The sequence below is a fragment of the Passer montanus genome, unplaced genomic scaffold, assembly GCF_014805655.1.
Source record: "Passer montanus isolate IOZ18808 unplaced genomic scaffold, ASM1480565v1 scaffold3, whole genome shotgun sequence".
Lineage (NCBI taxonomy): Eukaryota > Metazoa > Chordata > Aves > Passeriformes > Passeridae > Passer > Passer montanus.
The window spans coordinates 20,732,158-20,748,362 of NW_024367707.1; the positions used below are offsets into that span (position 1 = coordinate 20,732,158).

At 41.6% G+C, this 16,205-nt stretch overlaps 1 protein-coding gene across 1 annotated transcript; it reads right to left on the reverse strand.

The window, feature by feature from the left end:
• Positions 1–5,787: 5,787 nt before the first annotated feature.
• Positions 5,788–12,567, reverse strand: NMS (neuromedin S). Its single transcript, XM_039714436.1, has 8 exons — positions 12,495–12,567; positions 12,325–12,380; positions 11,739–11,789; positions 10,525–10,584; positions 7,847–7,882; positions 7,405–7,446; positions 6,393–6,423; positions 5,788–5,909 (listed from the first exon to the last, which is right to left on the reverse strand). Exons 1-8 carry the CDS (start codon positions 12,565–12,567, stop codon positions 5,893–5,895), a joined length of 366 nt encoding a protein of 121 aa, XP_039570370.1. The 3' UTR covers positions 5,788–5,892.
• Between the last annotated feature and the right edge of the window lie 3,638 nt (positions 12,568–16,205).

The window sequence follows — 16,205 nt, forward strand, 5'->3', positions numbered from 1 at the left end:
CTTCTGCTGAAGAAGAGATAAACACAGTTATGGCTCTTCACTGCTGCCTTACAACCCATCAACAGTGAAATTATAGATCCTCAGAAACCTGGGGCTAGAACAAGGAGAAAAACCAAACCCACAATAACACAACTTTTTTCTTAGAGGTGTTGCCATTCTGAGAGGGGGAAAAATGCAGAACTTAGTTTTGGCACCTGGTTTTACAAAACATATGCTGAGGAGTACTTAGACATTTACTGGAGTAGCATTAATTACACTGATAAATACTGATGCATTCATGAGAAAACAATTTTTTTTTTCAACAATGAAGTATCTTATTTGATTACAAGGTAAACTCTCAACAAATATTACTGGTTTATTATGGTCGTTTATGTCATTATTTATTCTAAACATAGGCATTGGGGAAAAAAATCAGACAAATACCCAGATAATGAGCACTTGGCTTCCTTGGAAAATTGGGGTTGTATCCAGGTTGATTAATAGGCACTCTGGATAATTTTGAACAGAAATGCACAGAGTATCATAGCAAAATATTGAGGCTAAGTAGCTGTACCCTTTTTCACAAAGGGGGAAGATAGAAAGGTGTTATCTTAGTAGTGAAGATGCTTAGCTTCATACCCACAAGTAGGCCCCTGCTCAATAAAGTGCTTGGTAAGTATAAAAATCATACTCCTAGGTCATTCTAATGAAATTGTGATAAAAACTTTCTTTCATGTAATACAGTATAGGAGAGCCTCTTCAAACCTCAAATACAATAGCAATAATTTTGCTTGTTCCCTTGATCACCAAAGTGCTCATTTACTTTGATGAAACAAGACATTAATTGCGTGGTACTTTTGCACATGACTAGTTCTCATGTCTCATGCTATAGGTTTCAACTTAGCTCAGTCACCTGTAGCTGAGGCTGGTATGTGACTTGGTTGCAAATCAAAGCAAAAAAACCCATTCAAAACACAGCTCCTCTGACATCTCTCTTGTTACTGATGCTGCAAAACACATTTGTCTTGATGTGGTGTTACTTTCCTAACCCAGTTACGCTATGGCGCCAGGGTGTCAAGGAAAATAGATGTCTTCAATAACACCCAATAGAGAAAGTGTGTACATGGTGCTCCACAATTCAATGAAGTGGTGAGCAGATGGAAGCATGGGGGTGAAATGATGCCTGGAAAAGCTCTTCTTCTTTTACCTGTCTAGAGGACTGACTGAATGCTGTTGACAGATGTCTTGGTTGTGCAGGGTGCTTGTAGTTCACTCTGCACTGAGATTTGTGTGTTTATAAGCTTGATATCTTCTGTCACCTTCACTTTCTCTGTAAGGACAGGAAACATCCCAAGTTATGGCCTCAGAGAGCCTTGTCTTGGTGAGCACAAGGGATGCACAAGGTCTGAACCCATTCAGTACCCAAGCTGGTCAAGCCCAGCTCACCGTGGAGAGGGCTAGGGCCCAGAGTGCCTCTGCTTTGAATGTCCCACATTTGATGCTGGCCTTGCCCTCTGCTGACCAGTCCCAATATTGCAATTCCTAAACACCATTGTCCTCTTGGAAGTCAAGTGCTGCTCTTTTGAAGGTCACAGAGTAGTGAATTTGTGTTATAATCTGAGATTATACATAGTCTGTGGAACTGTGCAGGCTATACAGAGCTTCTTTTCGGATAGATCACACATGATTGCATCTGGGTGCTCTGAGGTCAGATCATACACATTTTACATTTTGGCATTATCTACTGGACCTCTAGTCGATGTGTAGGTATTTTTCTGGTGGGTGTTTAGACAGCTGTACTCCAGAAACCTGTATTTATGTGTACACATCTTTCAGTGCCATGATTCAGCAGGTACTATCTGAATGGCTGTGTAGTAATCCCTGGGTACAGAAGTTTTGTAGTAAATTTATCCAGAATTCTTTTTTTTTTCAAGTTTGCCTAATGTTCTTATTCAGACTTCCTCTATTGATCTTTCAGCAGGTTGAAGGCTAACAGGAAGATGATGTTTGGTGTACAAAGTTCTTTGCACCAGAGAAAACTTTAGGTGGTGAATCATAACCTGCTATAAGTGCAGTCACATTTTTGATTTTGTACACTGGAAAAAGTTGATCCAGAAATGACTGAAAGAGACTTAGTAGCTCCTTCTAGTTCAGTGCAGAAATCTATCAGAGCAATAAAGACAGTTTATGCAGTCCAGCTCAGTCAAAGATACGTTTGTACCCTGTTTAATAAGGTAGAGGAATGACAATTGCAATGTGGGAGTTGTCTGGAACAGGTAAGTAAGTTTTAAGAATGATTGCTATATGAGCAACCAGTAGACATCCTGGGATCACCGCTCGACTCTAAAATCCCAGCAAATAAGTAAACACAGGCATTGATGAATGCTGACAGGAATGGTGAGTTTGAAATGAAGCATTTATCATTCCTCACTTCATACTTTCCTTCTTGCAAATCAACCCCACTTGATTCAGAGTTCCAACTTTCCTTGACCTCTGCCTTTCCTCTTTGCTGGTTGTTCCCCTCTTTCTTCCCCTGTATTGCTCTGTACATGAAGCCTTACCTATATTTAGCAATGCAACCCCTCCCATGTAACAGTTTCTACAGTTTCTTACTTATTCCACTTTGTATTTTGTGTTCTCCTCAACATTATGATATCTGACTGTCTACAGTTACCTATCCCCTTTACTGCAAAGTTGCAATTGATTATTCCTCACTATGTACAATCACTTCCTTTCATCCTCAGTGAGCTGTACATATTTTTTCCATAGGTATCTTTGCCAAGGTCATTCTGAATGCTGACTCTGTCCTGCAGCATTGTCATCCCTCGCAGCTTGCCGTCACCTCAAGATTTAGTAAGTGAGCTCTTCCCTGTGGGAGCTGAGCAGGGAGTGAGGCTGTCCAAGTCACAAGATCACGAAGGGACCAGAGAGAGGGAACTAAAGCACCAAGAAGGTTTTTCTCTTGTGCTTCGTGCTCTGTCTCTTTGGTTAGCAGCATGCCGTGAGGCCGGGCAGCACTTGCTCCCGCACAGATGAGTGCATTTCCAGGTCCCTTGCTGTGTGCTCTGCTGAGCCTAGCTCCAGCAGGCCAGGCTCTTAAGGTGCTAGGCCAGCCTGAAGTGATTTTTGAGTCAAGTTAGATGGCACGAAGATGTGCACTCCTGAATATTCCTGCCTTTCCAAGAGTCCATGGAGCTGTTCTTAACCACAAGCTCTAAGCTGTGGCAACTGGTTTCAGGAGTTAAGTCCCACAAAATAATTTCCCCTTCTCAGCTGAAACATGTTGCTTCTCGGTGTAAATGAGTGTCCCTTCTTGCTGCTTTTTATGACAAGAGGATGGATAAGGACTCTTCTAAACACACTCAGTACTTTGAATGTCTTGTCAGAAAACTCTAGATTTGTCTCTTCTCTGTCTGACAGTGAGAACTGAGCTTTCACTTCTTTTTTTTGCAGAAATATTTCTGTGCTTCTAATTGTTGTCACCTGTGTCTGCACTCCTGAATTTCTACTGTGAGTTTTGCAGTGGGATATTCAGAAACAGTTTCAGGCCAGAGATGACCTTAGCATTTCTATATTATTAATTTCTCCTGTTTCGCAGGTGACATTTGAATTGCTCCAGGGAGCAAAGATTTGCACTGAGCAGTTAACAAAACAAGAGCTCTTCCGTGCTTCTTACAGAGGAGCCACAGTTACTGAAGAACCTAAGATAGGTTCTCACCTGCAAATTACCACCTATTTATCAACCTTATTTAAGTTTCAAGGCTCAAACAGATTATTGAAACCTGTTGTGGGTGAAGGAAGCCTTTGCTGACTGCAAGAGCACAGCATGAGCTGCCTATAGTACAGTACTGCTTCAGTTTCACCTCAGCCATCTTGTTTACTTTCCCCAGCAGCATGGGGAGATAATTGAAAGGGTAAAAGTGAGCAAAGCTGTGGGCTGAGATAAAGACAGTTTAATAGGTAAAGCAAAGCAGAACAAGGAATTAATTCACTGCTCTACATCAGCAGCAGGTGTCCAGCTATCTCCAGGAAAGCCAGGCTCCATCACGTAACTGTGACTTGGGAAGACAAATACCATCACTCTGAAGGGGTGAGGATGTGTGTGTCTGTCCCTTTCTCCTCCCCAGCTTTTGAGGCAGAGCCTGACAGCATACAGTGTGAGATATTTCTTCTGCATTTGTGTCAGCTATCCCAGCTGTGTCACCTCCCAACTCCTTGTGCACCCCCAGCCACTGGTGGGGTGGGAAACAGGTCTTGAGATTGTGCAAGCCCTGCTCAGCAATAGCTAAAATATCCCTCTGTTATCAACATTGTTTTGGTCTAAAGCACAGCACCATAAATCTGCTATGAAAACAATTAACTATCCCAGCCGTACCAGTACAAACACTTATGTAGAACTGAGCAAAATTTGGTACTTTTCAGCTTTGGCCTCTGAGATGAAACAAGCCAGAAGTGCCATTGCAGTGCTTTTGTAATCATTATCTCTTATTTATTTGCGTTGCCAGAGTGCATCCCCACCGCTTGTATTTAGCTTAGTTGTTCCTTCCAGAAGAACATCCTAACTGGTTCCAGATATCTGAGAAACCAGAGGAGTCAGCATCTCTTTGGTAGTCTTTCCAAGGGCTAATAATTCCTGCAAGATTTGACAATACACTGAACAGCTGTCTCCTTGATGACCCTCATATGCACAGGAGGGTCTGTTGGGTTCCCCTGAAGGCATCCCTCCTCCAGGCTGAACCAGCCCAGTTGTCCTTGCATCTCCTCAGGGGTAAGTGATGGAGTTCTTACCACCTTGGAGGCCCTCACTGCACTTTTTCCATGACCTTCCTGTATTCTCAGCCTCCAAACGGAGTACTCTGCCTTAGATGCAGTCAACAATTGCCAAACAACTCATCCCTTCCCTCTAACTGCCAGCAAACTTCTGTTAACACAGCCCAGACTGGGAACTTATCCAGATAAAACCCCACCAAAGCTCCCATAACATGACAAAACACAGGTACCTCGGGGTTTGTTTTTAAAGACAAAGCTGTCTCCAGGTGGGTTCACATGCAGCTGTGCCAGCATTACTGGAACAGTACTATACATAGTAGCCAAAGAGAAGGAGGGATAACAAAGGGCTTGAGGAAATCAATGCTATGTTCAGGAATTGCATCTTCATTTGCATCCCCTCAATTTTACTATGCTCTTTTCTTCCCAATGAAGCAACTGCTTAGTACTTAAAGTTTTGTGCCCATAAATGTCTCCATGTACCAAAACACTCCATACAGTGCAAGCACAATTAGCTGCACTACATTTTCAAATGCATGATTTCAGAAAAAAAGGGCAGATGTTCAGTGTATTTCTCAAAAGTGCCTCATTTGTGCTTTATGATAGCCAGTAAGACAAGGCTGAAAAAATACATAATTTGATCAAATAACATCTGTATGCAGCAGCAGTACTTGTTCCTCTTCTTTCAAAGTGCTTTGGATTCATCAATTATCACACTTGAGCACTTAGCTACTCAAAATAAATCATTAAAATGTCCGTAATGATTTTCGTATAGTGTTGTTCAGGATGCCTATTCTGAAATAATGGGGAAATATATTATCTAGTCAAAAGGACAAGCATATCATTTATGACCCTATTAAAGAAGATGTTATAAAATTCACTGTTGCATTTGAAAATTGTCGATATTGAGATGATGGACTTTCTTTGATTACAGCTGGCACCAGGCAATGCTAGACTACAGCCCAAGGAAGCCTAGTATGGGCTTCAATAAAAAAAGGACAACAAAAAGAATTACTGATTGCAAATTTATTACATGGAACAGCAAATTCCAGACAACTGAGTCACATAATGGACAACCAGTGCAATGGGAAGTCTCTTTCCTTTAAATAAACCAAGTCATCGAGCTGGTAAATGAATCCATGAACTTCACATTCCACGATATTCTGAAACAAATTAACACAGTATCACATTTTTTGTTGAGATGTTGATCTGAATATGACTTAGTACTCAGTTCTGTACCTCTGGTTATTTTCAAAGTTAGAAATTAAATAGCTTCAGATTCTAGAACCAGAAGATTTTTATATCTGAAGGTTTAGAAAAGCACCCCAATCTGTTGTTTGTATTCAAACATGAATCCTTTCCTCTCACACAGTTCTCTTTGTACCATGTTGTAATCCTGCTGACCTTATTTTAGAGTATGGAAGTGTGACAAAGAAAACCATCCCTCTGTCAAAGATGTGCACTCTAAGTCTCTGGGCATGAAAAAACCCTACATTTCTGTCAAGACAGCTCTTAGTGGCCATATGAAATGTGCGTACCTAGGTTTGTACTAGGTTTGTAATGCTTCTCAGTACCTTCTTTGTCATGAGGCTCAACACTGGTGAAATGGCAGAAGAAATTCTTTACACTTTTGGTTGCCTACTTACCACTGCCTTCAACAGTTCTTCCATTTCGAGGCTGAAAAACATAATAATTAGATGATTGTAAAGAAGCAATGGATTACAGACTTATAAGCACGCCAAAATACATTCCCATCATGCTGACAGGATACTGTATAAAACTGCAGTGACATTTCTTTAAAACAACATGTCAAATACCAGGGGTACCCATGCAGGGTGGGTTATGCTTTTGAATATGAGAAATTTTCATTCATCCTCTGCCCAAAAAGCTAAACATTCTGTCTTTAATTATTCTCATTCAAGATTTGGGTTTGAATTCATAGGGGTAGTATAGGCACATGCCTAAGAAAGAGCATGTAAATACCAGTACTGAAAGAACCTAGATGAACATATTTGAAACAACAAATAACTTGAAATTAAGCATAAATGACAGCTGAATTGTACTCTGGTTACCTAACGTGACCTACTTTACAGTATTTTTAATTTTTTTAAATTGTGTTGAAGATATTCCTAAAAATTAGTTTGGTGTTAATCAGAGTGTCTCTAAACCAGCACACTGGGAATTAGATGTCATAGCTCAGCAAGCCAATGGGTGAAAATTGTGGGAGAAATTATAATGATTTTGCTTTGGCTTTGCCCCATTATGCAGTGTGAGTTCGCTTCCTGGGCAGACCTTTCAGACCAGGTGGGCACTCAGCTCAGGCACACATTTGATCTAATTTATTTAGCATCAGTGCACCTTGACAGTCTCACAGATACAAGCCACATGGATGATTTGGCTCAAGATAAAACATTTGCAGAGGCATATCTTCAAACAAAAAGAAGTGTTTAATCTACCAGTACCCCAGATCTCATTATCTTGTCATCTTTTATTCAAACCAGAGCTTTTTGAGCAAATGGCTCCCTAAACTTTCAAGCATAGGGATATTTGGCTTCTATTCAAAACAACTGCAGCTAGAATTTGTGAGACAGCTGCTCATCTGTGAACATATAACAATGCCTGAGATTCAGAATCTTTAAAACAAAGAGATTCAGATACCCTGAAAAGGAAGAAAGGCCGCCCCAGAGTTCCATGACTGTCCTATAAAATCAAACACAAACAAAATACTTTAAACTCAATTCCATAGATCTGTTGCCAAATTTTACTATTGTATCAGAAGATTGGTAATTTGGGGTCTTTTCCAGCAGCATGCAAACAAGATGTTGATAGTCCCCAATGCCCATTTATCTGGAATGCTGATTAAAAATTAATGCCTGAAGGACATTGTGTCTAGGGTAAATAAACTAGGTTAACATAATTAAAGATTCACAGGGTTTAGAAGAAATATAAAAAACAGCTTTACATGTAGGGTATGAGCAGGGTCAGCACAGATCACTTCCCAAGCACTGGGAAAAACCCAGCTGAGTTTAAAAGAAACAAGGAAAGCTACATACTTCCCTATCCACTGCTACTGCCACTGCTTGTCTTCATATTTACATACCTTCTTTGTAAACTTTGCAGAAGCAATCTGTGATTCCTGCAAGTGGACACTGTATGTTAATCAAGATGCCAGCACGCTTTGGTTTGTTATAGTGACCCTCTGATGCTGATGAGGTTGGTGCACTCCATGTGGGAAGGGAGACAACCTGACACTCATCACAGACAGATGTAAGAACAGCAGCAAATGGATTTTTTAAAAGACTGATGTGAAGCCTTGCCTGGAAGTTACTCTGTTCATTACCATCATTCAACAGGCTTCCCCTGCTGTACAGCAAAGTGCAGCTGTGCTCTGGGGGGTGAAGCAGAGCTCAGCCTGGAGCTCCACTCCTCAGGCTTGAATTGTACTGATAGCTCTTATCTTGTTAAAATGGGGCTGCTCTTCACCTTTCAGACTGCCCTTGGTTTTAACCCAGGAAAGATTGCTGGGTTTAAGCCTTCCCCTGCACTCTTTATGCTTCAGAAAATTGCTCATTTCTCTACTCAGTCTTACTTCAAGGAATAGAAACTTTCCCCAGGACTTTATGTGAGCAGACTAAGTTCAACATGTGATGCAGCCCTGAACCTGCAGCCTGGTTTGGGAGCCCTCCTGGCCATGACACAGCTGGTATGCTGCCAGCCTGGCAGGAATGGGGAACGGCATGGCTGTGTGCCACAGCCATCAGTCACCCATCAGTGAGTGGGTTTAGTTACCTGGAGCGGGCTTAGAAACAAACACATGTGATGGGCAAGAATGGGAAGACGGGTGAGAACGCAGGAAAGCATGTGGGTGGGAAACTGCAGAGAAGGAGTTTTAAAAGACAAAATACACAAGCAAGAAATAGAGATTCATGGTTCAGGGTAGGAGAAAAGGATTTCTTTGGTTCAAGCTGCGAGACAAAAATTTATGGAATGACTGACATCAACTTACAGGGCTATGAAATACTAGGGAAGAAAAAAATGCTTGCTCAATCAAGGTGCTTTAAAGGGTGCAAAGGAGGAGACCACTACAAAGAGACAATATGAGTGCTACCTTTGTTCTGATTTGATTATTACACACCAAGCAAAGATAGAGGTTGGCTCATGACTCAGCCTGCAGTTTCAACTATCCTAACTAATTTATAACAGGTGAGAGATTACTATGTGGAACAAATATGGTAAAAACAGAGCTTTTAAATATCTTTGGGGTGGAAATCTTGAACACACAGTGACATGATTGGACATTGATGTTAAATATTCTTAGTTCTCACAAAATATTTTAAATTCCCCAGGTGGGGTTCAAGTCCCATTCATACCCAAATTGCCATGGACTTTGCCTTTCACAGTGCCAAGGCCTGGTTCCTTCTCTTAAAACCCCATTTACCTTCTCTATAGGATCTGTAACTCTGACTGACTTTTTTTAAATTAAAATAATGTAGAAAGTTAAATTCAGCTGACATTAGTAGGATTTCATAATTGTTTCACTGGGTTCACTACACACAGACTCATTTGTAGTGTCTTCTGAAGATTCCTTGTGGGCTAAGAAAGTAGGACTTCATGAAATGTGAGATTTGATCATCTGGGTAAAACTTCACATAGTTTTTTTTTTCATATTTCACATATTTATTTTATCTTCTGCTTTACTCAGACCACACCTAGAAATCATATTGCAGATGTATAGCTCATATTTTTTTAAAGGATATTGTATGAGATTCAGCTTCTCAATGTATCCTTCTTGAGGACACATAATTTTTTGCAAAGTTAGTAACCAAAATAATAACTAGGAATAGGACTCTGTTCAAAGTTACCAGATTATTCTGGACTTTCCCTCATTGGCCAAACTGTGGAAGCATAAGAGTCAATACTGAACTCAAAAACATTTATTAGACTTTATGACTGAAATGCTATAATTTTTTATACAATCAGCTCCAGTATTGTAGAGTTTAGTGACTACTTCAGGAAAACATGCTTGGAATTATAATAAGCTAGAGACATCCTGGCAAGAAGAGATATTGAAACACATTTCAAAATACTTTCTATTGTTGTCTTGAAGGATCTACTCCTGTTTTGAAACAGCAGAGGACTCAGCCTCCACAAGTAAATTGGTCTTTTTAGCATATACCTGGGGGCTGACTGAATTTTATGGAAAAGGTTCTTTATTAAATGGTGCTAATAAAAAAGTGATATAAAGCAGAACTGATACTGAGGTGCATCCTTATATGACTGCACCAACAAAAAAGAGCTATACTCAATAACTCCTCAACTTAATCTCCTTACTCTGAGCCAGAAACACAAAAATACACCAAACATAAATAGAGTATTAAAATCAGTAAAGCAACTCATGCACCTCTGTGTTCAGCATAATCTAAGGTTTGCTATTGATCCAATGTTAGGTATATTTTTAGTGTATTTAACCCTGTGTTATTCAAAACTGAGGGTCAGGTTAAAATGCTGACTCTGACTGTAAGTGAATGTTTTGATTCTTCAGCTCTGAATTGGTGAAAAAACAGCAGTTTCATATAAATAATTTAAAGTAACTAAGAATTCCATGAAAACTACTAACAAGAAGAAAGTCTTTTATATACCCTCCTACATCTCTTAAACCATTACAGTATTTAATTATATATTATTGTTTGGAGAGAAATGTCAGAAAGTTGGTCTTGGAGTGGTTGCTTTCTAAGTTTAAGGGGGTGCTTTGGAATAAAATAAGCGATTACACCTTACCTCATTTTTATGCATACTGTTGAATATGGAATAGCAGAGATCCAAAACAGTGCTGGAGATCTGAAAAAAAAAAAAAACAACCAAAAAACCAAAACCAAAACCAAAACAAAACCCCAACAATATTTTAATACATTTACTGGGAGAACATGTGTACATGGTTTGATTAAAAACAGGCTTGATTCTGATCCCAGATCAATTTAGATTGAGCACAGTTCACCAAAACACTCAGAGCAGGGGAAAACTTACTGATGCTATTATGAGCTGAAAAATTACTCTTTTATTTGAGGAGGAGAATACACACAATACAACTGTTGTCAATACAGTCTGGTGCTATAAAGAGATCAAAATCAGCCTCTTATATTTAAAATGCATTTTCTGTGCTAATAGTTCTAGGGGTTGCTATGGTTTGTGGCATGTTTAATCTATGCTCATTTTCACCTACAAGCCTTTCAGTCAATCAGTACTATAATCTTTAACCATATACTGAAATACACTGTCCCATACTCATTGTCACAGGACAGGGATTTGCTTATGCATGCAATCACATCAGATGAGAGCTACAGCTTCAAAGGAAGTGAGGTGTAAGACAACTGAAAAACAGGCTCTGGAAGCTGTTTTCTACAAGTTTTGGTTCACAAAACTGTAACATTTCAGAAAAAAAACAAAGCAGCACAAAATGTTCAAAATGTCCAAATACTTCCTGATCCTGCAAATATTTTTCTCACAGATTTGAAAATGACCCTTGGGCTTGATATTAAATGCAGTGCAGCTGATCTTTCACATACTGATAATTTCTTTTAAAGTGTTTGCAAGCCTTGGGCCAGCAGAAATCATCTGTGAAAACTTCCCCTCGCTCTCCTCTCCTTTGAGCACCACAGAAAAATCCCATCCACCCACCAAGCACCAAGCCAGGACCAAACGGGACCTTTAAATCCTGGAGGACTGTCTGGCACTTCTTGCTTCAGTGTTAGCTACTATTGGCATAATACTGGCATGGCAAGAACGGGGAAAAAATGCTTTTCTTTAGGTCTGCATTAGCTTCACAAGGAGGAGAGCACATAGACCAACAAACTTGCCCTGCTCTCCAGAGCTGCTGGCTGTCTAGCAGAGGCTCTGCCACCTGCAGACATCGATGCTCCAGGTTATACAGGACAATGAGCATGTCTGGAAGAGAGAGTCTCAGCAGATCAAACACATTACAGGAGTCAAGTTACCTGGGGCTGGTCGGACATTTCCATCCACTGACTGAAACACAGTGCCAGTTGCTTAAAAAAGTAAAGAATAGACATTAACAGTGTGTCTATCATACCTTCAGACCTGTGTTTTTGCTCGGGGCCAGCTTGTTATTATCCTGTCCGTCTTTTGCTGACCCAGGTGTCCTATTCTGCACCCTGCTGCCCTCCACACCCCTGCCCATCCCTGTTCCACCTGCCGCTGCGGGCGGCAAAGGGCGCCAGCCTCTCTCCTCTCTTTACCGACCCCCAGAGCATTTAATAAAGTATTGTCAGTCCGTTGCCGATTTCCTACCTCAGACGTCCCTGTTCCACCTGCCGCTGCGGGCGGCAAAGGGCGCCAGCCTCTCTCTTCTCTTTACCAACCCTCAGGGCATTTAATAAGGCATTTAATAAAGTATTGCCAGTCCGTTGCCGATTTCCTACCTCAGACAAGCCTCGTTTCCCACCTTCCCCGTCTCTCGCCTACCTCTGCACGTCCCAGAGCCAGTGACAGACGTACCCGGTTTGGGGGCAGCTCCAGGGACAGACGTACCTGGTTTGGGGGCAGCTCCAGGGACAGACGTACCTGGTTTGGGGGCAGCTCCACTCCGTCCCGGTAGCGCGAGAAAGGCTGCGGGAACGCTGCGGGACGGGACAGGCTGTGTAGGGATGCCGCGGAGCCCAGCCAGGAGTGGCCCCTCGGGAGGAGCCGATCCTTCCCAGGGCTCTCTCGCGTTCCCTCGATCCCGGACGTACCTGAGCCCCGCGGGAGGGCGCAGAGGCAGCAGGCGGCCAGGAGCCAGGGCAGGGCGGGCGGCGGCGAGGGCATGGCCGGGATGGACGGACGGACGGATGGATGGATGGACGGGCGAGCGGACGGGAGCCTTTATGGGGTCTCGCCGAGCCCCATACGGAGCCGCCGAGCCAATGGGCGCCGGGGCGGTCCCGAGCACCGCTCCCACTGCCGCTGCCGCTGTCGCTGCCGGTGCCGCTCCCGGACAAGCGCTGCCGCCCCCGCCGCCCCGCCGTGACGAGAAACCCCCACCCCAGCATTAGGGACCCCGCTCTCCATCCCCTAGAACCCCATCAAAACTGCTTCTCTAGAAGAAGCGACCGAGAGGAAATAGTGAGAGACGAGAAGATGCTGTGCCTGGTCAAGTGAGAGAGCAACAGAAAATTCAGTTTTGTAGTAGGGCTTGCTGAGTGTTTGGAAATTATTTCTCCTCATGCCAGCTTAGGAAATAAAGTTTGCCTTCTAATTAGAAGGGTTGTGAACTTTCATATTGAACAAGTCCCATTTTACTACATTTACCTTTGCATGAAATAAAGAAAGCCATCCACATTTAATTCATTTCATAGTGGATATGGCTATAGAAAAGATACAGATCTGCTATCAACAGAAAGTGATTCTCTTTTCCTCCTGATTTAGTCATTGGGTTTGATTATGGAAAACTCTTCCTGGTTTTCTCTGTGCAATTTCTAAGAGCAATGCTTTCTAATCAGATCACAGACTTAGAAAGGCAGAGTTCTCCCAAACTCTTTTATTTAATAGACTTTGGGCCTGCTGAAGCAAATATATATTCAGTTGTCCAACTTGTAACACAGCAGGGTTGGAACTACATGATCCCTTCCAACCCTAACTATTCTATGATTCTATGTATTAGACATGCTTGGGAGGCAATGGCTCCAGTGTGGGATATGAGACACAAAAAGCTGCAGAGGGTGTTATTGTCACAGCACCCCACCTCATCTCATAATGTCCCTCAATGGCCATGCTGCACTCTAAAAGGATGATGGCAGGACTGTTCCTAGTGGGAGCATCTCAGAACAGTCCGGGAGGAGACACACGTGCTTTCTCACAAAGAAAAAGGGAGCCAGACTTCATTGACTTTTGACAGCTACACAGCTGTGTGTCCTGAACATGTAAAAAGCACAGGAGCAGCCAAGTGACCCCAGCACCATTAGTTCACCCTTTGTTCCTTCCCCTGGGAAAGATGGCTGTCTTTGCCTCATCACAGCCTTTTGGGGGCAATAATCTGAGTGGGGAGGTGTCAGGAGAGGTCAGACATTGCTGGAGCAGACACTCAGTTGTCAGATTGTCACTGTCTTAAGTGGAATGGGAGATTCAAGACAGGATAGAATTCAAATAGATTAGTTCCTCTGTATAATTTTTAGGCTCTGTGGGAGCTAAAGCAGATTGCAGCAAGTTTTGTGATGATGGTTTTCATTAACAAGAAGATGCAGTGTTCCAGGAAGGACATAGTTCCTTTTTGCAGAGGCCCTACTTTCTAGCCAAGCCCATGAAATCCTGGAGTGAAAGAATTACCTGTGTTTGTTAAATTTGCTCATAAAAGGAGGATAGTGCTTTATTTTTGATAGCAGTGAGAAGCAGGTTGTGTTTGGTGTAATTTATTGAAGCCAGTGTAGTCACAGCAATGTGAGAGCAGAGCCCCACTAAGTGTGAGCTGGGCTCATCAGAGGTAGGCAGTAAAATGAGAGAAGATACTCTGAGAAAAGATACTCTGAAAGATTGCACATTTTCATATTAACTATCTTCTTCCTGTCTTTCAACACCTTGACCAAACTGAAAATTATTGTGCACCAGCAGTGTTTCTCTTGCCCTGCTTATCACAGATCTTACATCCAAATCACTCCCATGCTGCAGAAACACAGGATCTTAGAGAGCCATTATTGATTCACTATTTGCTATAATTTTTTAATATTTACATATGAGATACCAATCCTTTTAAACCCTAATAATTTGCTATCTTTTTACAAGAGAATAATATTAAATTATGACCAGATTTCTAGTGATAGTTCATTGTAATGGGATGTGCTTCTCTGACTTTCCCTATTTGGTGATAAAAACACAATCTTCTGCTTTCTGCCAGTTATATGGTAGCTTCTTTCCACTTTTTAAAACACATTTGAGTTTAGGAGTGGAATTTTTTTTTGTAATAGCATGTGATCATGTGATCACTTCTACCTTACATAAAGCTGGATGCTACCTGGACCTTTCCTTCCTCCTTCTCATGCACAATAAGCCATCTGCTGCTTTATTTCACCAGGGAGTAGCCTAAGTGTACTCTGTGCCTTCTTTCAGCAAATGTTGCCTACAGTGAAGCCCATGGAGATATTCCTTTGCATCAAGTGAGGCTTAATACTTAAAGATGAAAAAAAATTAACTCATTCAAGCTCCACTAAAACAAACCCACAACTTATCTCCTAACTGAAAATAGCATTTTATTACAGCTATGCTGTATGAGAGAAGAATAGGGAAAGTGTTGGAAACTAAAATTTCAAATATATGAGGGTGTTATATTGTGAACACATTCAGCTTCCTTAAATCAGAACTTTCTTTGCTGCTGGATGTTTCATTTCGAAAGTGTTAGCTAAGATGCAGCCAATTGGTATATCAACACCAAGCCACATTAATGAGCCATACTTTCACTGCATAAATAAAATTCCTCTTTTAAGGTCCTGGGCTCTCTGCACGAAGAGAGAAAAATAGGGTGGCTTTCAATGTCCTCAGTGATTCACAAGAGAGTTCAAAATGAAGCTTCAGCAGGGGGATGATGAGAAACAAGAGGATTTTTTATTGTAAGGAGTCTTGGCCTATATTTAGCAACAGCAATATTATGACACCCATAATTTTACTATAAAACATGCTGTGATTGATAAATGAATACGAAGAAAATTTGGTGTCAATGGGCAAAAAATGCTGAAGGGCTGGTTTCCTTTTTGTAAATGATTTTGGCAATGGAATCAGTAGTTATTGCAGACAGCAAGGACAGAGTGCACAATGTCACGATTGAGCAGCTCTTGAGTGCACCCCAGCTCATCCAAGCTGCTTCTGCTTGCTCATGCCTCTCCCCCTCCACAGCTCAGCAGTACTTTGTACAAAGCCTTATGCTGCTCTGAGGGCTTTCAATACCTCACCCACGACCTGTTTGGAAAGATGAGGAAAGCTAGAGAAAATGGAGGGTATTTATTAGGCAAACCTGCCACAGAGCCTGCAGACAGCTCCCATTACTTATCTTTGATTACATATGACAGTGCCTACTTATGTTGAATACAAGGCTGTGCCACAGAGCCTGCAGACAGCTCCCATTACTTATCTTTGATTACATATGACAGTTGAATACAAGGCTGTGTTTGATGTGGTTTTAGTTAACACTTGCTTACCTTTCCAGCACAGACAAGTGGTCCAAACAGTGTGAGCTTGTCTCATTTTTGTTTTAACATGGGCAAGACTCTACTCAGCACTCAGAGCTGTGTGCCCAAACTTTGCTTTACCAGTACATATTACACTTTTGTAAAACTGACATCTGCTAAAGGTGCTGATTTGGTTGTCAGAATGTCAACTAAGTACAATATGATCAAGTAAGTACAATCTTATGCTTTTGTTTGTGGTTGGGTTGCCATACTTTACAGCTATAAAGCCACATTCAAAAAGTTGAGTAGGCC

What these genes read in the sequence shown, in the direction of transcription:
- NMS (XM_039714436.1), bottom strand. Translation starts at nt 12,567, where the DNA reads ATGCCCTCGCCGCCGCCCGCCCTGCCCTGGCTCCTGGCCGCCTGCTGC. An exon ending in ACAGTATGCATAAAAATGAG is followed by an intron (nt 7,883 to 10,524) that starts GTAAGGTGTAAT and finishes GTCCACTTGCAG; the next exon opens with GAATCACAGATTGCTTCTGC. An exon ending in GGCCTTTCTTCCTTTTCAGG is followed by an intron (nt 6,424 to 7,404) that starts GTATCTGAATCT and finishes TATGTTTTTCAG; the next exon opens with CCTCGAAATGGAAGAACTGT.